This window comes from Sapajus apella, unplaced genomic scaffold (genome assembly GCF_009761245.1).
Source record: "Sapajus apella isolate SASKATOON/1434 unplaced genomic scaffold, GSC_monkey_1.0 scaffold26, whole genome shotgun sequence".
NCBI classification, from domain to species: domain Eukaryota; kingdom Metazoa; phylum Chordata; class Mammalia; order Primates; family Cebidae; genus Sapajus; species Sapajus apella.
Genome location: NW_022436966.1, coordinates 11,961,945 through 11,985,445, shown reverse-complemented (window position 1 = coordinate 11,985,445; position 23,501 = coordinate 11,961,945). Strand labels below are relative to the sequence as shown.

The 23,501-nt window shown below is 39.0% G+C and overlaps 1 protein-coding gene across 1 annotated transcript in view; it reads right to left on the bottom strand.

Moving 5' to 3' along the window:
• The window catches only part of USP34 (ubiquitin specific peptidase 34), a 220,528-nt gene extending 202,183 nt beyond the window's left edge, over positions 1-18,345 (bottom strand). The window contains 4 exon segments of the mRNA XM_032292024.1: positions 9,916-10,065; positions 10,268-10,318; positions 18,248-18,309; positions 18,312-18,345. Of these exon segments, the coding sequence (XP_032147915.1) occupies positions 9,916-10,065; positions 10,268-10,318; positions 18,248-18,309; positions 18,312-18,345 (297 nt within the window).
• Positions 18,346-23,501: the final 5,156 nt, after the last annotated feature.

Here is a 23,501-nt window from a genome sequence, read left to right as displayed (position 1 = left end):
TGAATCTTAATCCCTCCCCAACACTATGAATAAAAATTTATTGCAGTTAAATAGATCAAAATATGAATGGTAAAAAAATAATACTTGTTTCCCGACCAAGGTAGGCACGAAAAAATAATTTTTTAAAAAACAAAAACTTTGCAGAATACAGGAAAGTATCTTCATGACCTCAAAGTAAAAAAATGACTTTTTCAACCAAAAATGAAAACTTTAACCATAGAAAAATATTGACAATTTATACAATATGAAGCTTGATAATACTTCTTAAACATGACAGTGAAAAGCAACATGAAGGTGGAATATATTGGCAATATATACATATATCAAACAAAAGACTTCCATCTAAAACACATAAGGAACTTCCAAACATCACTTAGAAAAAAGCAGACAATCCAATTTTGCAAATGAGCAGAAGATCTAAACAAATGCTTCACAAATAATGCCCAAATAATTAACACGTTTATGAAAAGGTACTCATTCCTATTAGTCATTAAAAATATTCAACAAGCCAGGCATGGTGGCTCACACCTGTAATCCCAGCACTTTGGGAGGCCTAGGCTGTCTGATCACTTATAGGTCAGGAGTTCAAGACCAGCTTGGCCAACACGGTAAAACCCTGTATCTACCAAAAGTACAAAGAAATTAGCCAGGCGTGGTGGCAGGCACCTGTAAATCCCAACTACCTGGGAAGTGAGGCAGGAGAACTGCTTGAACCCAGGAGGGCAGAGGTTGCAGTGAACCAAGATCATGCCATTATACTCCAGCCTGGACAACAGAGTGAGACTCCATCTCAAACAAACAAACAAACAAAGACCAGGCTCAGTGGCTCACACCTGTAATCCCAGCACTTTGGAAGGCCGAAGCGCACAGATCACAAGGTCAGGAGTTTGAGACCAGCCTGGCCATTGTGGTGAAATCCTGTCTCTACTAAAAGTATAAAAATTAGCCGGGTATGGTGGTACGCACCTGTAGTCCCAGCTACTCAGGAGGCTGAGGCAGGAGAATCGCTTCAACCTGGGAGGCAGAGGTTGTAGTGAGCCAAGATCATACCACTGCACTCCAGCCTGGGCAACAGCAGGACTCCATCCCCAACGAAGAAAAAAATTATACACACACACACACACACACTTACATACATACACACACATATACATATATTTACACACACACACACACACACACACACACACACACACACACACACACACACACACACAGAGTATATATCCCGAAGGCCAGGTACAGTAGCTCATTTCTGTAATCCCAGCCCTTTGGGAGGCCAAAGCTGGAGGATTGCTTGAGCTCAGGAGTTTGAGACCAGCCAGGACATCATGGCAAAAGCCCACGTCTATAAAATATAAAAATTTAGCAGGGCATGGTAGCATGCACCAGCTACTCAGGAGGGTGAGGTGAGAAGACTGCCTGATCACAAGAAGTGGAGGTTGCAAAGAACTGCGATCACCCTACTGCACTCTGGCCTGGGTAACAGAGTTGAGACTCTGTCTCAAAACATAATAATAAAAATCACAGTAAGCTACTACTATAAATCCATTAATAATCTCTAAAAAACCAAGTCAATACCTGGTAAGGATATGGAACTAGGGGAACTCTCATAGACCTGAGAGAAGTATAAATTAATACAACCACCTAAGGAAACCATAGGTTTAACACTTTTTTTTTTTTTTTTTTTGAGACAGAGTTTCACTCATGTTACCCAGGCTGGAGTGCAATGGCGCGATCTCGGCTCACCGCAACCTCCGCCTCCTGGATTCAGGCAATTCTCCTGCCTCAGCCTCCTGAGTAGCTGGGATTACAGGCACGCACCACCATGCCCAGCTAATTTTTTGTATTTTTAGTAGAGACGGGGTTTCACCATGTTGAGCAGGATGGTCTCGATCTCTTGACTTCGTGATCCACCCGCCTCGGCCTCCCAAAGTGCTGGGATTACAGGCTTGAGCCACCGCGCCCGGCCTCATAGGTTTAACACTTAAGATTGAAAATATTCATACTCAGCCGTGCACGGTGGCTCATGCCTCTAATCCCAGCACTTTGGGAGGCCAAGGCAGGCAGATCACAAGGTCAGGAGTTCAAGACCAGCCTGTCCAACATGGTGAAACCCTGTCTATACTAAAAATACAAAAATGAGCTGGATGTGGTGGAGGGCACCTGCAGTCCCAGCAACTAGGGAAGCTGAGGCAGGAGAATTGTTTGAACCCAGGAGGTAGAGGTTGTAGTGAGCCGAGATCACACCACTGAACTCCAGAGTAGGCGACAAAGACTCTGCCTCAAACAAAAGAAAGAAAAAAAGAAAATATGCATATTCGAGGAGACGTAGGAGTGCAGTGGAGTTTAAAAAAAAAAAAAGAAATACATACCCTACTGATAAGAAATTCCCCTTCTAGATATGTATCCAAACGAAATGCAAACACATGTGCACCAAAATACACATAAAAGAATGCTCACAGCCATATGAACTGTAATAACCTAAATGTCCATCACCTGTAAAATTGGTGTATTTTAAAAGATTATTCAACAATGAAAATGAACATACTAGAAATACATGCAATATAAATTTCAGCATTTAAGAAAAGCAACCATGCCTGAAAAATGCATAGTATGTGATTCCATCTGCATGTTGAATAAAACAGACAAAACCAAATTATAGTGTTTAGGGATATTAAGTTAGGCGACAAAACCTTTTGTAAAAAAGCAGGAGAATGATCAGCACTGAAGTATAATTTTTTTTCATTTTTAAGGGAAAAGGGATGGTTAGTGGGCTGAAGGACTCATAAAAGAGGCTTCTGGGAAGTTGAAAATGTTCTGTTTCTTGGTTTGAGTGATGGTTAAATGAGCATTTACTTTGATAAATCACTGAGCCACGTTATCACTTTGTGTACTGTAAGTTTCTGTATGAATGTTACTTTTCCAATTTTAACCAAAGGCTAAAAGATCCTATTTTAGCCGGGCGCGGTGGCTCAAGCCTGTAATCCCAGCACTTTGGGAGGCCGAGGTAGGTGGATCATGAGGTCAAGAGATCGAGACCATCCTGGTCAATATGGTGAAACCCCGTCTCTACTAAAAATACAAAACATTAGCTGGGCATGGTGGCGCGTGCCTGTAATCCCAGCTACTCAGGATGTTGAGACAGGAGAATTGCCTGAACCCAGGAGGCGGAGGTTGCGGTGAGCCGAGATCGCGTCATTGCACTCCAGCCTGGGTAACAAGAGTGAAACTCCGCCTCAAAAAAAAAAAAGATCCTATTTTATACAAGATACATCAGAGAGCATATAGTATTATCTTTATTTTTTTTGGAGACAGAGTCTTGTTCTGTCACCCACACAAGGGTGCGGTGGCACAATCTCAGCTTACTCCAAACTCCACCTCCCCAGGTTCAAGCGATTCTCGTACCTCAGTCTCCCAAGGAGCTGGGACTACAGGCACGTGCCACCGCACCTGGCTTATTTTTTCTATTTTTAGTACAGTCAGGGGTTTCACCATGTTAGCCAGGATGGTCTCGATCTCCTCACCTCGTGATCCACCCACCTCTGCCTCCCTAAGTGTTCAGATGACAGGCATGAGCCACCGTGCCTGGCCAGTAATATCCTTTATTTTAGAATAAACAAAGACACAAGTAAGTAAAAATTTCAATAAAAAAATAGCAAGTGAAGAAAAATGTCAATACTAGAAGAAAAAATTTTAATGTAAAGAAGAGTTACCATTTACTATGTCCTTAATATTCCCATTGTGATAAATGAGAAAAGGCTTATAAAAGTAATGAAAACAAAATTACATACTATGCAACAGAGCTACAATTCAAACCGAGGATTATATCTTTATAAAAATCGACATTAATACTACTACAGATGCAAACACCCTAAAAAACAAATTCCATATGCTATTAATCCTACAGTGTGTCCTTTATCATTCCTTACTGTAAGTTTTGAGCTTTTCTGGTTTCCTTCTCCCCAACCCCTACTTAGTGCTAAAGGAATTCTAGCAGCTCTTGTAATCTCTCGGTTAAAACTCTCAGAAATAGGAGGAAAAAAAAGTTCCCTGTCCCCTGTAACTGCAGAAAAACAGTGTTCGGCATCAAAGCCAGTTCTGACAAAGTGGCTTCATGAAAACTTACTTGTCAACCTATTCTCCTATCTAGTATAGAGATATCAAAAAATATGTAATCCTACCCTAGTTTCTGGTATCAAACAGTCTTTGAGGCCTGGTATGATGGCTCATGCCTGTAATACCAGCACTTTGGGAGGCCAGCGTGGGTGGGTCACAAGGTCAGGAGTTCAAGACCAGCCTGGCCAATATGGTGAAACCCCGTCTCTACTAAAACTACAAAAATTCGCCAGGCGTGGTGGTTCGTGCCTGTAGTCCCAGCTACTTGGGAGGCTGAGGCAGGAGAATCGCTGGAATCTAGGAAGCCAAGGTTACAGTGAGCCAAGATTGTACCACTACACCCCAGCCTGGGCAAAAGAGCAAGACTGCATCTCAGGCCGGGTGCAGTGGCTCATGCCTGTAATCCCAGCACTTCAGGAGGCCAAGGTGGGCAGATCACCTGAGGTCAGGAGTTTGAGACCAGCCTGGCCAACGTGGTGAAACCCCATCTCTATTTAGAAAAAAAAAAAAAAAAAGGCTGCATCTCAAAAAACAGTCTTTGCTAGTACATTTGTAAAAAGCAGAAGCAGTCTTAGGATGCTGAGAATTCAGAAATTGTTACTGTGTTCCCCTGTATGTCACTTAAGCCCTACAGGATTGTGCCTTTGACCCACATCTCCAACTTAATCATTTGTCTAAGGCATATTTTATGTGAAGTTATTTTATTAAGCCACATTTGCACTTCCTTCTCCTCCATAATAAATCCCTTGTCTCTACTGTATTCTTTATAAATTAATAAAAGGTGCTACACATGAGATGACAAACTCAGGCAAAGAGCTGAAGGCTGAGGAAGGATACTATAAGCTAAAACCAAATATAACTCAACAAAAGTATGATTAACTTCCATTTGGGTCTCAGTGGAGTAACTTGTGTGCCTATGTGTTCTATTTCTCTAAGCTGGGTTAAATGTTAGTAAGCTACATTTGCAAAGTGGAAAAACTACATAAAGATCTTTGTTGTTATGTTCTTGTGGGTGCAAGCTGTTATTAAAGAATGGATCCATATAACAGGTGGAATAATATTTGGGCAAACTGATCAATTTCCTAAAACTCAGAGATAGTTAAGAATTGAAGTTCTAGCCGGGCGCGGTGGCTCAAGCCTGTAATCCCAGCACTTTGGGAGGCAGAGGCGGGTGGATCACGAGGTCAAGAGATCGAGACCATCCTGGTCAACATGGTGAAACCCTGTCTCTACTAAAAATACAAAAAATTAGCTGGGCATGGTGGCGTGTGCCTGTAATCCCAGCTACTCAGGAGGCTGAGGCAGGAGAATTGCCTGAACCCAGGAGGCGGAGGTTGCGGTGAGCCGAGATCGCGCCATTGCACTCCAGCCTGGGTAACAAGAGCGAAACTCCGTCTCAAAAAAAAAAAAAAAAAAAAAAAAAAAAGAATTGAAGTTCTAGTTAAGAATCTCCTTAAATTGTTGAGATTAAAATAAATGTATGGGCTTGATGTTATTATCAGATTTGAACCTTAATCTGATACGTTAAGAATTTTCTTTGTTGATAATTCCAACCCATAGCAGAGTGAGTTTTCCTTAGATGCAATTTCATGATTCTAGATTCAGGTTCTAAAAAATAACACTCACCAGTAGAGCACAGTGACTCACACCTGTAATCCCAGCACTTTGGGAGGCCAAGAATGAGCAGATCACGAGGTTGAGAGATCAAGACCATACAGGCCAACAAGGTGAAACCTCATGTCTACTAAAAATACAAAAGTTAGCTGGGCATGGTGGTGTGTGCCTGTAGTCCCAGCTACCCGGAAGGATGAGGCAGGAGAATCATTTCAACTTGGCAGGCAGAGGTTGCAGTGAGCTGAGATAGTGCCACTGCACTCTAGCCTGGCGACAGTGCAAGACTGCGTCTCGAAAAAAAAAAAAATTAAAATAAAAATAACACTCACCATCTGACAAAGTTACCCTTCCTCAATAAAGCGAGGAAATCGGCCAGGCGCAATGGCACACACCTGTAATCCCAGCATGTTGGGAGGCCACTGTGGGTGGATAGTTTGAGTCCAGGAATTCAAGGCCAGCCTGGGCAACATGGTGAAACACTGTCTCTACCAAAAATACAAAAATTAGCCAATCTTAAAATAAATAGATTTTTTTAAGTGAGGAAATTATCCTAGAAAATAAACAGAATGGGGTCATTTCTGGGATCCCAGGAAATGATATAAACATGTTCTCTTCTGAATGTGTGATTTACTATAATAAACTGAGAGAGATTCAATGTCAGTCCTTATCTGCCTTGCCTTAAACGTTATTTACGATATTTTCTTTTCTTTACAAAGGGTTGCCCTAAAATGTAATACTATTTTTCTCACTGTTAAATATAGTTCTATTCATTCCTGTGAAATTCAGAGATTCCCAAACAGAGACCTCATCCTATTGAAGCCAAAACAGCAACAAGCTCCCACTTTGCAAGAAAAGAAATGGACATATAAAAATGATCAGAGTTTATACAATTACCCACTAGGGGAGATTAATGTGTTTTACAATAATTCGTATGTGCATGGAAAAATATGAAATTTAAAGGCCCTGAAGTATCTCAAATGCAAAGACTAGTCTATTTTAATTGTTTAAACAGACCATTAAATGTTCATATAAACTTTAGAAAGAATGGTCAAGACTCCAAAAACTGTCAGAAATCATGCCACAACTTCTAACGCTTCAAACATCGCCAGCCCTTTTAGAAAAATTCTACATGAAATAAAAATAACTGTATGTTCTTTATGTACACTAAAATATTAACTATATGAAAAAATTAGCTTGCAGAGAACCAATCTAAAATATTTTTATAAGAAAAAAACACCAACTAGAGAGTTACTTCATTGAGTTATTATTCTCAGAAATGTAACATATACAGATTATACTTTTATAGTATTACGGTGTCAAAAAAACAGATTATTAAACAGTATGTTAACTTCGGTTTAACAGCCTCAGTTGAGTTGCAAGATAAAGAAAACTATGCAGATTGACAACCCACCAGTTAGCAGACATATAAAGGCTGAAAAAAAAGGTAAAACACAATCTAAGTGTAAACCTCTCGATTTAGTGAAGGATAACTTTACAGGCTGGGCAACAGTGTAACCGCATCTCTTAAAAAAAAAAAAAAAATTTAATTTAGCCAGGCATGGTGACACATACCAGCAGTCCCAGGTACTTGGGAGGCTGACGTGGGAGGTTCACTTGAGCCTGAGAGGTCAAGGATGCAGTTATCTATTATCACGCTACTGCACAGCAGACATGTCTCTCAAAACCAAAACCCAAAACAAAACAAAGGCCAGGTGCGGTGGCTAAAGCCTATAATCCCAGCACTTTGGGAGACCGACACAGGAGGATCACATGAGGTCAGGAGTTCAAGAGCAGCCTGGACAACATGGCAAAAACCTATGTTTACTAAAAACACAAAAATTAGCTGGGTGTGGTGGTGCACACCAGTTATCCTAGCTACTCAGGAGGCTGAGGAATGAGAATTGCTTGAACCCAGGAGGTGGAGGCTGCAGTGAGCCAAGATCACACCACTGCACTCCAGTCTAGGTGACAGAGTGAGACTGTCTCAAAAAACAGACAAAAAAAGAATAAAACACTTGTTAACAATAACTTTTAAAGATATAATAAAGTCTTTAACAAGCCTTCCATACTATACCATTAACCAAAATTTAGTACAAATAAATTCAAGAATTACAGTTTAATTCAGGTTTACATATATTCCTAATAAATCCTTTGATAATTTCCTGAGTTTCGAATTTCCAAATTATATGCCCTCTCCAAAATTAGTGTAAAATAAAAATGTTATCGCAGCATTTCAGTTCACTAAATGGAGATATTTTTCTCAGAGAATGCCAAACTGCATAAAACTTCCTATCAAACAAGTAAGTTCAATCAGAATAACAGGATGACTTAAGTATGTAATAACAGCAAAAGTTAGTAAAAGCCACCAGTCACTACATACTTTATATGTCAACTGCAACATTAGGAGCTTAAAATCTTTCTCATTTTAAACCTCACAACAATGCTCTAAGGTAGATGGATACCATCAGCATTCCTACTTTGCAAATTAAAAAAATTAAGGCTTAGATCATGCACAGCTCATATCTGTAATCCCAACACTACGGAAAGGCGAGGTAAGAGGATCACCTGAGGTTAGGAGTTTGAGACCAGCCTGGTCAACATGGTGAAATCCCAACTCTACTAAAAATATAAAAATTAGTCAGGCATGGTAGCACATGCCTATAGTCCCAGCTACTCGGGAGGCTGAGGCAGGAGAATTGTTTGAACCCAGGAGGCATAGGTCACAGTGAGCGAAGATCGTGCCACTGCACTCCAGTATGGGCAACAGAGCCAGACACAATCTCAAAAAAAAAAAAAAAAGCTACATTATTAACCTACATGCTAGTACTACTATATGTAGTATTTTCAACCTATCAAAAAGCATGGAATTTTTGAACCAAAAATGACCTTGATACTAATTATTTATTTCAAATTTCAGTAACGTCAGTACTCTCTCCCATGTACTGCATCACTGCAAAGTACGTATCATTGGAAGCAATGCAACAAAATATCTGGTTGAGTCCCTTTTCAACCAATATTTTTACTTTATAGATTATCTACTATTAGCTATTAACTAAGGTAATTCCATTACACAAGACTTTGGGGTTTGGTAAAGGTACACTGAACTTTTGCTTTGCCAGTTTTTAAATGATGACCAGAATAGATTATTAAAGGCTGAATTTTAATATACAGGTACTAAAAAGTATCTTTCTTTCTGTACCTACTGTACTTCACAGTAACTGACATGCACAGGATATAAAAGAATTAACTTCTTTTCAAAGAAAAGAAGAAACATTATATCTTCACGTGTAATACAGAGATAATTCAGGCATACTATAATAGTAACCTAAGCAACCATCATTTACAGTAACCAAAAACCTAAAAATTCAAAAATTTCCCAGGACAGAATCCCAGGGAATGCAAGTTTAAAATGGCCTGGGCAACATGGTCAAACTGTATCTTAAAAAAAGTACAAAAATTTAGCCAGGCATGGTGGTGCGAACCTGTAGTCCCGGCTACTCATGAGGCTGAGGTGGGAGGATCAACCTGAACCCACGAGGTCAAAGCTGCAGCCTGGGCAACAGAGTGAGACCCTCTCTCAAAAAAAAAAAAAAAAAAAAAAAAAAGGGCGTGGTGGCTCACGCCTGTAATCCCAGCACTTTGGGAGGCTGAGGGGGGTGGATCACAAGATCAAGAGATCGAGACCATCCTGGTCAATATGGTGAAACCCCGTCTCTACTAAAAATACAAAAAATTAGCTGGGCATGGTGGCGCGTGCCTGTATTCCCAGCTACTCAGGAGGCTGAGGCAGGAGAATTGCCTGAACCCAGGAGGCGGAGGTTGCGGTGAGCCGAGATCGCGCCATTGCACTCCAGCCTGGGTAACAAGAGCAAAACTCTGTCTCCAAAAAAAAATTACAAGTAAAAAATAAAAATTAAAGTTTTGTGCAGTCACTTATCTCATAATTTACATAATAGGTAATTACAGTCATGACCCCTTTTAACTTTAAAACAGGTAACTTTTAATTTTATTCAAATTATAATCTTAATAAAGACCATTAAAACGGTTTCTGTACTCATTTTGTCAAAAAAAAGGTATACATGCAAATCATTCAAAACCTTCCTTTTCAGAGTATAAAAATTCATGTTACTGATATAGTAGACACTGCTCCCTAGATCAAGATCAATTCAAAACAATACTTACATTAGACACAACTGTAATAAACGCATGTGCTATAAGAAACGGCAAAGTTTCAGGAGTTCCATATTCAAAGCAATCCTTCATGAGAGAAAGGCCATTTTTCCCACAAAACAAACATACATAACGAAGCAAATGCAATGGTACTTCGACATCCTGGGAAAATAAAAAAAAAACAAGTCTTTATATGAAAACATAAGAATAATTTTTATCTTATTAGCAATACTGAAGAGATATTGACGAGACAAACTGAAAAGGCTCATGAACAAACAGATAAAAACATATGGATGAGGAAGGCTTTGTTAAAAAAAAATAAAATTTTCCACAAATGTTAGAATAAAAAAGGTAAAACACTTACATTCATATCACAGAATGCCCCTAATATGTTACTTTCTTGAGTTGATATATCCTAATTAAAATAAAAAAAAGCAAATAAAATTAGGTTACAATTACTAATCTTTAAAAAATGCAATTCTACAAAAGATTGATTTTATAAAAACTGAATAAACAGATTTTGCAATTGCTCCTCATAAACAGTGATACTCCTAACTGAAGCTTATATGATTCAATTCCAAGGTGTATTTTAGTCCTTCTTTAAAGAAATCATTCCACAGTATATACTAAATACTATTTTGACTTATTAAACATTAAGCAATCTTGTCTTAAAAATCAAATGTTTAAAATCCCAGCACTTTCGGAGGTCAAGGCCAGTGGATCACCTGAGGTCAGGAGTCTGAGACCAGCCTGATCAACACAGTGAAACCTCGACTCTACTAAAAATACAAAAATTAGCCAGGAGTGGCGGTGGGCACCTGTAATCCCTGCTACTCAGGAGGCTGAGGCACAAGAATTGCCTGAACCCAGGAAGTGGAGGTTACAGTGAGCCAATTTTGCACCACTGCACTCTACCATGGGCAACAGAGCAAGACTCTGTCTCCAAAAAAAAAAAAAAAAAAAAAAAGCAATGTTTAAAATAAAAACCAAGGTACTTCTGATAAAAATACATTATCGTTAAATAGTTTTTGAGTTTTGAAAAGTTTCTCAACAAACTTTTTCATGGGTTTTGAATCTGTTTTCTGGAACTCCCTATAGGTATACTGAAGAGTTCTACAATGTGCTTTCCATGCATAAGATGTAAGCTGCCTAGAAGCAGTCATCCATTGTTGGTGAGTATGTAAGTTTGTATAAACCTTTTGGAAGGCAATTTGGCAATATTCATCAATATTTGAAATGCACATTCCCTTTGACCCTGCAATTCTAAGAATTTGTCCTAAGGAACTAATCATAGCAGTGCTGGAAAACATACGTGAAACAATGCTCATTAACCCACAATTAGAAACAACTGATATCCATCAATTTGATGACTAAATTAATGGTGGCATAACCATTCCTGAGTAGTAGGTAACTCTTAAAAATAATAAGGTGAAATGGGCATGAAGGATCTTTGGGGGAAGATGGAAATAGGAAATACTCTAAAATTACAATGTGATGAAGGTTGCATAACCTTATAAATCTACTATAAATAAATTGTATACTTTAATCCAGTGATTTTTATGGTATACAGGTTACACCTTTAACAGGATGTCTAAAAACAAGGTAGAATCTGGGGCTGGGCGAGGCAGCTCACACCTGTAATCCCAGCATTTTGGGAGGCCAACTTGGGTGGATCATCTGAGGCCAGCAGTTCAAGACCAGCCTGGCCAACATGGTAAAACCCTGTCTCTAAAAAAAATAATAAATAAAAATAAGGTAGAATCGTATGTACAAACAAAACATCTGTGTCACAATTTTGAAAGGAGAATTTATGATGATCTAATGTTCATAATTTTTATATGTTTGGAAATATCTCAACTCGTTAATGTGTTTTTTTGAGAAGAAAATGAAGAAAAAAAGAAGTTCAAAGGCCTTTTAGTCTGCATTTTGTATATTCTGTATATTTCACATTGAGGCCAGGCACAGTGGCTCACATCTGTAATCCCAGCACTTTGGGAGGCCAAGGTGGGCAGATTACTTGATGTCAGGAGTTTGAGACCAGCCTGGCCAATAAAGTGAAACCCTGTCTCTACTAAAAGTACAAAAATTAGCCGGCCATGGTGGTGGGTGCCTGTAATCCCAGCTACGTGGAAACCTGAGATCAGAGAAGTGCTTGAACCCAGGAGGTGGAGGCTGCGGTGAGCCAGGATTGTGCCACTATACTCCAGCCTGGGTGACAGAGTGAGACTCCATCTCAAAACAAATGAGTACAATATTTAGCCAGGTATAGTGGCGCAATGCCTGTAATCCCAGCTCCTAGGGAAGCTGAGGCACAAGAATCACTTGAACCCAGGAGGTGGAAGTTGCAGTGAACTGAGATAACGCCACTGCACTTCAGCTTGGGCAACAGAGCGAGACTCTGCCTCAAAAAAAAAAAAAAATTGCTTTTAGGTTGGGCGCAGTAGCTCACACCTGTAATCCCAGCACTTTGGGAGGCTGGAGCAGGAGGACTGCTTGAACCCAGGGGTTCAAGACCAGTCTGTTACATGGAGGAGAGACCCAATCTCTCCACAAAAATTAAAAAGTTAGCCAGGCATGGTGGCACATGCCTGTGGTCCCAGATACTAAAGAGGCTGAGGCGGGAGAAGGGCATGAACTCATGAAGTCTAGGCTGCAATGAGCCATGTTCATGCCACTGCACTCCAGCATGTGTGACGAGGTGAGGCCTGGTGAGAGAGAGAAAGTGAGAGTGAAGACAGAAAGAGAGGGAGGAGAGGGAGAGAAGGGGGAGAGAAAGGGAGAGGGAAAAGGGGGGAAAAGGGGGATGGAGAAAGGAAGAAAGGGGGGGAAGGAGGAAGGAGAAAATATTGCTTTTATGATCAAAAAGCTACCTAGAAACTTTCATCTGAAAAAAGCTACCAAAGAAACCCATTCATTCATTGCCATCGCTTATTTAAGACATTTAAGTTCCATTGTTGAAATAAAATTTGAAAACCATTGATTGAAAGCAATCACACAGAACTCAGAACATTTCAAAGTAAACAAAAATTGTCCTTAGAGAAATCAATTCTCAAAATAAGTGTACTGAACCTCCTAAATCCACTCCTAGCTATGACCACTGGGGCCAGAGGTAAAAGTTTATGTTAGTTTCAACAAATCTTTTCATGGTATTCAAAAAGTCCAGAATTTAAGACCTCCTGTGGCACTGTTAAATACAGAATCATGGACCAGGTGAACCATGCTAGAATACTAAAGCCAAGATTTTTAGTGCCTAAACATGGACACAGTTAAGAAACCTCCTAACAGATTTCTATCCTGACGTGCGCTGTTATTCAGATTTGATTACATAAATCTATTTTGGTGATTCAGGGGAACTGTTTCATCACTTTATATTTCTAATCTGAATATATGAAGCTGGTATCCTAGAATGTTATAATCCCTTTTTTAAAGTAGTATATAAAAAATTAACACACATCTATAGGTTAAAAAAACACTAAGAACAACACTAGGAAGAGGGCCAAGGCGGACAGATCACAAGGCCAGGAGTTTGAGACCAGCCTGGCCAACACGGTAAAACCCCATCTCTACTAAAAATACAAGAACATTATTAGCCAGGTGTGGTGGCAGGCACCTATATTCCCAGCTACGTGGGAGGCTGAGTCAGGAGAATCACTTGAACTTGGGAGGTGGACGGTGCAGTGAGCTGAGATCACGCCACTGCATTCCAGCCTGGTCAACAGTGTGAAATTCAATCTCGAAAAAGAAATAGTAATAAAATAAAATAAAAAAGGTGAATTAACAATACTTTTCAAAAGCTCTTATTTTAGGTAATCTCTGAGAAAGGCCTTATTATCAATGATTTTTATTTTATTTATTTTTTTCCCTAGGGTAGCCTTCTCTGCACTAGCAATCAATGATTTTAAAGCTTTGGGGTTTTTTTCCTCAAAAATTTCACATTTACTAAATGAGATGATCCCATATTATTTGTAGCAGAGAAAGTTGATGAAGAGAGAAAAAAAGGAAATAAATGAGTAACTATAAAGGAAGGGCAATTCTATGTATAATTAAGCAAATGTGGCTCCATGATCAAGGCATGAAGAACGAAAGGTCTGAAATAAAATTTTTGCTTAAAAAGAAGTGGGTGATGTTGGAATTAGCATTGATAACTGCACAATGTTGGAAATATTCTAAAAAATACTAAATTGACTGGGCATGGTGGCCCATGCCTATAATCCCAGCACTGTGGGAGACAGAGGCAGGAGGATTCCCAAAGGCCAGGAGTTTGAAGCCAGCCTGGGTAACACAGCAAGACCTTTCCTCCTCAAAAAAATTTAAAAACTAGGCTGGGCATGGTGGCTCACACCTATAATCCCAGCACTTTGGGAGGCAAGGCAGGTGGATCACCTAAAGCTGGGAGCTTACGGCCAACCTGACCAACATGGAGGGACTCCATCTCTACTAAAAATACAAAATTAGCCAGGCGTGTTGGTACATGCCTGTAATCCCAGCTACTTGGGAGGCTGAGGCAGGAGAATTGCTTGAACCCGGGAGGCTGACGCTGTGGTGAGCAGAGATTGCACCATTGCACTCCAGCCTGGGCAACAAGAGCGAAATTCCGTCTAAAAAAAAAAAAGAAAATTAAACTAGCCGGGCAGGTGGCATCCACCTGTATTCCCAGCTACTTGGGAAATTGAAGGATTACTTGAGCCTAGGAGGGCCAAGGCTACAGTGAACCATAATGTGCCAGTGTACTACTCCAGCCTAGGTGACAGAGGAAGACCCTGATTCAAAAATTTAAAAATCACATATATGTTTCATCTGTCTGATCATACCATTCATATATTTAACATAAATGCAGTGGTTTCTCTCCTTTCTACTTTTTAAAATCTTTTTTAAGATAAGGTTCCACTCTGTCATACAGAGGCATGATCATAGCTCACTGCAGCCTTGAACTCCTGGCTCAAGTGATCCTTCTGCCTCAGTCACCCAAGTAGCTGAGATTACAGGTATATACTATTATGCGCAGCTAAATTTTTTTTTCTTGTAAAGATGAGCTCTTGCTATGTTGCCCAGGCTAGACTTGAACTCCTGGCCTCAAGTGTTCCTCTTGCCTCAGCTTCCTAAAATGCTGGGATTACAGGTGTGAGCCACTGCATCTGGCCCTATCATTTTTATCTTTTTCCCCATACTTAGAAAAAAACTTGACACTAGGACAATATCTCATTTCACAGAATTATACATACTTATTCAGGATAAAAAAACGCAACTAGCATAGCAAGGCACCATGGCGCATGCCTATAATCCCAGCACTTTGGAGGCCAAGGCAGGAGGATCACCTGAGGCAAAGAGTTGGAGATCAGCCTGGGTAAAACACACAAACCCCTTGAAAACATAATAAATTTAAAATCTCTTTAAAAATAATAAAATAAAAATAAACTTAGTGAGGTACTGTGGTGAGTGCCTAGAGTCCAAGCTACTAAGGAGGATGAGGTGGGTGGATACTTTTCTGAGCCCAGAAGTTCAAGGTCATGGTGACCTACGATCATACCACTGCACTCCAGCCTGGGAGATAGATTAAGACCCTGTCTCTCAAGGGTAAAAAACTAAAATCAGCTAGGCTGCTCTCCATTTTTATCCTGAATTAATATTACTTATGTTCAACTACTTAAGCTTTTAAAATATTATCAGTTTTGATGAGGACAGTAAGCGGAGAAAGAAGGGAGGCAGAGAAGGAGGGGCTCCAAATTCCCATATTATTTAGAATACAGTAATTAGTTCAAAATGATTTAGTAATGTAGTAGGGAAAAAAAAACTGGATTTTAGGACTCTTTTCAGCAATATGCCCGATCAAATTTCTCAATCTCGCTAGGCCACTTGCTTTTTCTATAAAATAAGTGTTGAGTAGGTTCTAAAGACACAGCTAGCAAAATACTAACTCATTAGTTTTGAATCTTGTCCCTCTAAGAATTTTGGCCATTGTACCTCTTTAAAAAATATTAACTAAAAATCAAGATCAAAGGCTTGAGGAAGTATAGCACAGCAGTACAAAGAAAAGACTAAATGGACTACTTCCTCAAAGAAAAGTGGGATAAAAATCTCTAGTAAGCTGTATTGCATTTCATAGTAATTTGTTTGCTTTAAAGTAACTGCATATACACACAAATTTATACATATATATAATTTTTATAACATGTATGCTAACAAGTCTTTGATCTAAGACCATTTGAAACAGTTGACCATCACCACATTTAATTAAATGGCCATTGGGATAGAAACTAGAAATAGAGTACTTGTAACAGATCATTATTAAGAAAATAGAAACCTGGGAAACAACTACTAAGAAAAAAAATTAAAGAGGCACTATATCTAAGATATTAATAGAATTTGGTATAAGGAAATTACTCTTTTACTTTATTCTATAGGTTTTTTTTGTTAGAATTTTACCTCAAAAACCTTATGAAACCATTGCTTTCAACCAAGCAGTAGCATAAAATAAGCACAGGAATAACAAAGTACTTTAAAACAAAGTACAAGACTAACTATGCCTACCATTTAGAGATTACCATTTTTGAAAATGAGAAAGAAAAAACACTGATGAGCAAGTTGATTTTAGGAACAAAGTAGCAGATTCAGTATTGCTTATAGTTCTATATTATTAACAAATTTTTAATTGAATAAAATTATTTCTGTATGAATTTCACATATCTAAGTCCCTATTTTCAGGATCTTACAATTACCAAGTTAAGACACTAAAGCACTATGTAGACAGTGTTTATAAGATTAAATTTTTCAAGTTTGCCCCATGAGACTCTTTTGTTGAGTAAGATTCTGAGATGACTTTTTCAGAATATTTAATATATTTTATATCATGTAAGAGACTGTTTAATGGTTTCTACACTTGAAGATCATAGGCTAAGCTGACAGCACAATCTGATTTAAAAAAAACAAATTTAAGACACATCTTTGAGAATTTATATGCAAATCTGATTTTAAATACTCTCTTTTTTTCCCCCTCAGAGCAGGAGTGAGTGAAAGTTTATTAAAAAGCCAGTAAGAGAAAGAAAAGAAAGGAGGACAGGAAGAACTTGACTTGAGAAATCAAGAGCACCTGATTTTAAATATTCTTACAAAGAAATCTAAGAGGAAAAATGTATGCCCTCAGTTATGTTTTCAAGTAAGTCTTAATTTGACGTGAAAATATCCCAGTAAAGGACTATTATTTTCCAGATGAAGAAAGAGAAGTTTTGAGAAGTATAGAGGTTACAGAACAAACAAGCTAGAGAAAAGAGGCAGATTAAAAAAAAAAAAAAAATAGTAGATTCTCCAATGCCCATAGATCTTCATATCCCAGGATACACAGGAAACAGAATGTATAAGATATAAAATGAAATTTTATCTCTCCACCCTCCAGAAATGGTGTCTACTTCACTACCCCTTTGAATCTGGACTGCCCTTGGGAACCACTTCAAATAACAGAAAGAAGTACAATGGAATACGGCAGAATTATACTGTGCCATTTCAAAGGCTGTACCATAAGAAGCCTTACGGCTTCCACTTTTGCCTTCCCAGAGCACTGCTAAGACTACTATTTAAGGAAGCCAATCTACCTGAGCGGAAAATAAGTCATGTGGAGAAAAATAAGAGGAGCCTCAGATAATAGCCAGTACCAACTGCCAGATACCTCGACCTTACCTATCCAGTTCTCAAAGTAAATTCACCTGCATAACTCAGTCCACACAAAACTAGCAAAGGAACCACCTGTGAGAATCATGAATAATAATAAACCACTGTTGGGTTAAGTCATTAATATATTACCACATAATTACCTCAGTTTCCACTATGCCTAAAAAGAAATCATATTATCTCAGTAAGTCTAAGGTAGGTTGCTAAATACTTGGAAATGCTTGCAAAAATATCACCAATAGAGGCAAGCATCTTAACTTACAAAAGAAAATGCTATTCTCTGAAACTACTAATCACAGATAATATGATAAGCTTTTTTCTTGATGAAAGCAAATTCAGGTCTGCAGATTGCTTCTAAGAATGAAATTTAAAATTCCATGAGTTTATTTTCCCTCAACTATTATTGATTAAAAGAGTCATAAAAGCAGCATAGATTTGTACCAGTAAAATGTTTAGTTCAGTAAGTTTAATTTCTGAGTACGATGTATAAATCTTTCCTTGATAAGATGAATTATGCCAAGCAAATTTTCAGCACAAAATGCTAAAGAAATGTTCTGGAGAAACATGAAATAACTCTGGTGACAATAATGATTTTCCGCCATCAAAAACATATTTATCAGTGAGAAACGGACTGTCAAGCTAAGACTTGATATTAATCAAAATTCACACTATTTTTACATACCTCAATAGTAGGGTGAGTATTATGCTTGTAAGCAGTATATAAGGGAAACTGAATTTGAAAAATTTTTGCCACACACAGTAAGAGTTTTTCCTTCTCATCTGTACTCCATAAACTAAAAGGATCAGAACTCTTTGAAGATTCCTCCTCAGTCAGATTACAAATTCTTGCTGAGCTTGATTTTTTTTCTATTGATTTTTGTCTTTCTGTACTTCCTTCATTACACTCTCTATCTATATTCAGTGGTTCTTCTGCTTGATTACTCTCATCTTGCCACGTAGAATCTATGTTAATTGTAGCACAATGTTTACAAAGCTGGTCCCGGAGCACTTGAACTTGGGCAATTACTAGGTTAATAAGTGCACACACTACTTGGTTAAAAATCTCCAAATGCTTATATTCCTTGAAGCAGCACAGACATTGCCTATAAGAGAAAAAAAAATTGAATAAATAATACAGCAGTTGTATTTTTTAATAATATTTTTAAAAGTCAGCAAATACTAAGTTATTTCTAGACTTGTTTTTATTTTTTCCTTCCTGCTGGGGTACACCTTAATAACAAGATAGTATCGCAATAACAACTGGTATTCTAGACAGCATAAACTCATCATGTTAGGTTTACAGCTATTATCTTCAGTTTTATTTATGGATTTATCTGTCCTTCTACACAAGTAACTATTTAAAAACACGAATTGTGGCATTTTGTTTCTCCATTATCAAGTACTCAAGTTATTAGGAAACTGGCTCTAACAAAATATCTTATTAGTAAAGCCAGCTGGTTATTTAATATAAGGGGTTTTGCTGTCAACCAATAAAACAGCTACATTTGTAAATTAATGTCCCTGAAGGCTACTTGGGAAGCGTGCACTATTTGGCAAATCAAAGGCACAGCGGATCAGCACTTTGGAAGGCCAAGGCGGGGCGGGGGGGGGGGGGGCAGATTACCTGAGCTTGGGAGTTCGAAACCAGCCTCAACAACATAGAGGCCAAGGTGGGCAGATCACTAGAGGCCAGGAGTTGGAGACCAGCCTGGCCAATATAGCTAAGCATGGTTTCTACTAAAATACAAAAATTGGCTAGATACAGTGGCACACACCTGTAATCCCACCTACTCAAGAGGCTGAGGCACGAGAATTGTTTGAACCCAGGAGGTGAAGAGTGCACCACTGCACTTCAGCCCGGGGGACAGAGGGAGGTGGTCTCAAGAAACAAAAAAAACTTGAGCGTCTTTCCCTTACTAAAAATGGAATCTGAAATCCCAGAAAAAGATCTTGAAGTCAGATTTGGATGGAGAAAGCTCAAGATTCAGCCAAATTTACTTTTAAAATAAGTGTTAGACAATGAGCATTAGGCCAGGCACAGTGGCTCCCAGCACTTTGAGAGGCCGAGACGGGCGGATCACAAGGTCAGGAGTTCAAGACCAGCCTGACCAACATGGTGAAACCCCGTCTCTACTAAAAATACAAAAATTAGCCAAGCATGGTGGCACACACCTGTAATCCCTGCTCCCCGGGAGGCTGAGGCAAAAGAACCACTTGAACCCGGGAGGTGGAGGTTGCAGTGAGCCCAGATCATGCCACTGCACTCCAGCCTGGGTGACAGATTGAGACTCCATCTCAAAAACAAGAAAGAAATTTAGAGGAAATAGACAAAATACAAAAAGAAAAAACAGATTTTAGCAGTAATTTATATCCTGAGCAACATAAGACACTAGGTTACTAAAGTAAGAATGAAATGTTATGAAAATATAAATTCAGTTCTTTCCCTAAGCGGCCTGAGGTAATTTGTGAAAATGGTCAAGTATTCACTTGACCTGGAGAATCCCACAAAATCATGCAAATCAAGAGGTTCCCACTCGTGTTCACTTTAAGAACACTCCTGAGCTCTGTCTTTAAAAAAAAAAACAGTCCTCAAACTGCCCAGGCCATCAAGGATATGCATATACAAAAAGCTATGAAGATCTGAAAGAGTCACTTTACAGAAACAGTACCATCCTGACGTTATAATGGTGGAGTTGACAGGTGTGCCCACACCAAACAGTGGGACTGGACTCAAGGTCGATGGCCCAAAAAAAGTGCTAAATTTTTGCTGTATATGCTTAAAAATGCAGAGAGAAATGCTGAACTTAAGGGTTTAGATGTAGATTCTCTGGTAATTGAGCATATCCAAGTGAACAAAGCACCTAAGTTGCACTGCCAGACCTACAGAGCTCAGGGTCAGATTAACCCATACATGAGCTCTCCCTGCCACATTGAGATGATCCTTTCTGAAAAGGAACAGATTTGTTCCTAAACCAGAGGAGAAGTTTGCCCAGAAGCAAAAGATATCCCAGAAAAAAACTGAAGAAACAAAAACTTATGGCACAGGAGTAAATTCGGCATTAAAATAAATACAATTAAAAGAAAAAAAAAATACATAAATTCAGATTACAAAACAGAGCACTTTTTGGTCAGTGAGCCAAATTAACAGTATATTACAGTGCTCTGAATTTTGTTATACAAATACATATCATATCAAATGATGTACAAACCTTTTTGTATACACATCATTTGCAATTTAAAAATAAAACTATAGCACTCTGTAAAATTCAACAAAAGGTCCACAAAAGGGAAAAATGAAACCTCCCACAAAATAAGAAAAAGTATTAATAATGGAGATAAAAGGCCTGGCCCAGTGGCTCAAACCTGTAATCCCAGCACTTTAGGAGGCTAAGGTGGGAGGACTGCTTGAACCCAGGAATTCAAGACCAATTAAAAAAAAATTAGCTAAGCACAGCGGCACATGACTGTGGTGCCAGTTACTTGGGAGGCTGAGGTCAGATAATCACTTGAGCCCATGAAGTGAAGGCTGCAGTAAGCCATAATCACACCACTGCACTCCAACTGACCAACACAGCAATCCCATCTCAAAATAAAAAAAAAGGGGGTGGGGGGAGAGAATATAAAAAGGAAGTAATCAAAAAGGGGACAATATCTGACTGACGAATATACTTCTAGGAAGTTAGAGCAGTAAATATGGAGGTAAGGAAATTACAAAGTAAAATTTTCACAACTGAAAGGCCCACCAAAACAGAAAATTTCTGAAGCTGAGGAGGGATAAAGATCCTAAAAGCTTTCAGGGTGGGTGATTACGAGTATCAAAGAGGCCAGGCACAGTGGCTCACACCTATAATACCAGCACTTTGAGAGGCCAAGGCAGGCGGATGATGAGGTCAAGAGATCGAGACCATCCTGGCCAATATGGTGAAACCCCCATCTCTACTAAAAATACAAAAATTAGCTGGGTGTGGTGGCGGTGTGCCTGTAGTCCCAGCTACTCAGGAGGCTGAGGTAGGAGGATCGCTTGAATATGACAGGTGGAGACTGCAGTGAGCTGGGATTTCGCCATTGCACTCCATCCTGGTGACAGAGCCAGACATCATCTCAAAAAAAAAATAAAATAAAATAAAAGAGAATCAAGGAAAAGCACAAGAGTAAAAGTAGCTACTGCTTCTCCAAAGCAATACTGGAACCTAGAATACAACGGATTAATACTTCCAAAATTCTGCAAGCAATTTTCCACCTATTATTCTGTATTCAATAAGCTCTATCAATAAATATAAGCACAGGATAGACATTTCAGGCCTGGAAGGTCTAACAAACGTATCCCCACGTAACCTCTCTCAGAAAAGATGTCCTCCTCAACAAGGAAGTAAACTAAAAACATGACAAAATGGAATCCAGGAAATTTGGAGATCCAAGAAAGGAGATGTTACCAGTGGAGGATGTCCAGGTAACAAAGAACTGGACAAAAGCACAAACAATGCAAGGAAAGAATGAAGCAACAAAAGCAGAGATTTACTGAAAATGAAAGCACACCCCACATGGTGGGAGCAGTCAGAGCAAGGGGGTCAAGGGCCCAGTTACAGAATTTTCTGGTGTTTAAATACTCTCTAGAGATTTCCTGTTGTTTACTTGGTGTACACGCTACCTAAATGATGAAGTGGGCCATCATCAGCCTCAAGCTACAAAGTGTCACCCTATGCAAACATCTGATTGATTTCAGAAAATGAACAATCAGAGGCTGAAGTAAAGTTACAAAATTATATTCCTATGCAAACAAAGACTTGGCCTGCCACCAGCCTGATGAGTTGTAGGACGGGACCAATCAGAGGTAATTTCAATTGTTCACCACCGAGAAAAGTTTAACAAGGCTGTCAAAGGGGTAGCCTCTGGTCTTTTTGTTATATGGGCATTGAATCTTGGGGTTTTCCTTTTGATTTTATTCTAGATAGTCAGTGTGAATGGGCCTAGGTTCCCTGCCTCCAGACCCTAAGGTTTTCCTACCTCAGAGACAAGCAAAATGAACTATAAGGATGAGATCTGAAGGGAAGGTAGTTTACTAACTCTAGAAAGCAATCAATACTCTCTAGGTTATGGCCAGGGGTTGGGGGGTTGTAGATCACCTAATGATGCATAGGTTATGAGCGTTTGAGAAGAATTAAGCAATCCACACATAGACAATTAACTGAATGAAAAAAGATAGTAAACTAAGAAACTGAGAACATGCAAGATATAAAATGAACTAGGGAACCTTTCTTGGCTTATTGCTGAGCAACATTTTTATTTTTAAGAACTACCTTCAGAACTGATAGAACTATACTGAGAGAACTGGGAAGGGTAAAAGAATGAAATCCTTATATATTACAAGTGGAAGTTCATAGGTTATACCAAAAATTGATAAGATGAAGCAACAGCAACATAAGAAGAGTATTTCAGAATTAGAGAGGTTAATATCAAAACCAGCATCTCAAAGAGTTGAAAACAGAAAGGGTGAGGAGACAGCAGACACAGGGACTTTTTTATTATAGCATTTCCCCACTAATATTTTTTAAATTCTGTATTACTTGTGTTGGTACACCAATATCACACATATCCATCCACCATCTGAACTTACCTTTATTTTCTTCTCAGTCTTATCCCTGTTATTTACAGCCTGATAAAATTATCTAAGTGGAATTATATGCTGCTTGCCTAAATGAAATGTACTTACATTTTTAAAATGAAATAAAAATTTCTCGGGGCCGGGCGCGGTGGCTCAAGCCTGTAATCCCAGCACTTTGGGAGGCCGAGGCGGGTGGATCACGAAGTCAAGAGATCGAGACCATCCTGGTCAACATGGTGAAACCCCGTCTCTACTAAAAATACAAAAAATTAGCTGGGCATGGTGGCGCGTGCCTGTAATCCCAGCTACTCAGGAGGCTGAGGCAGGAGAATTG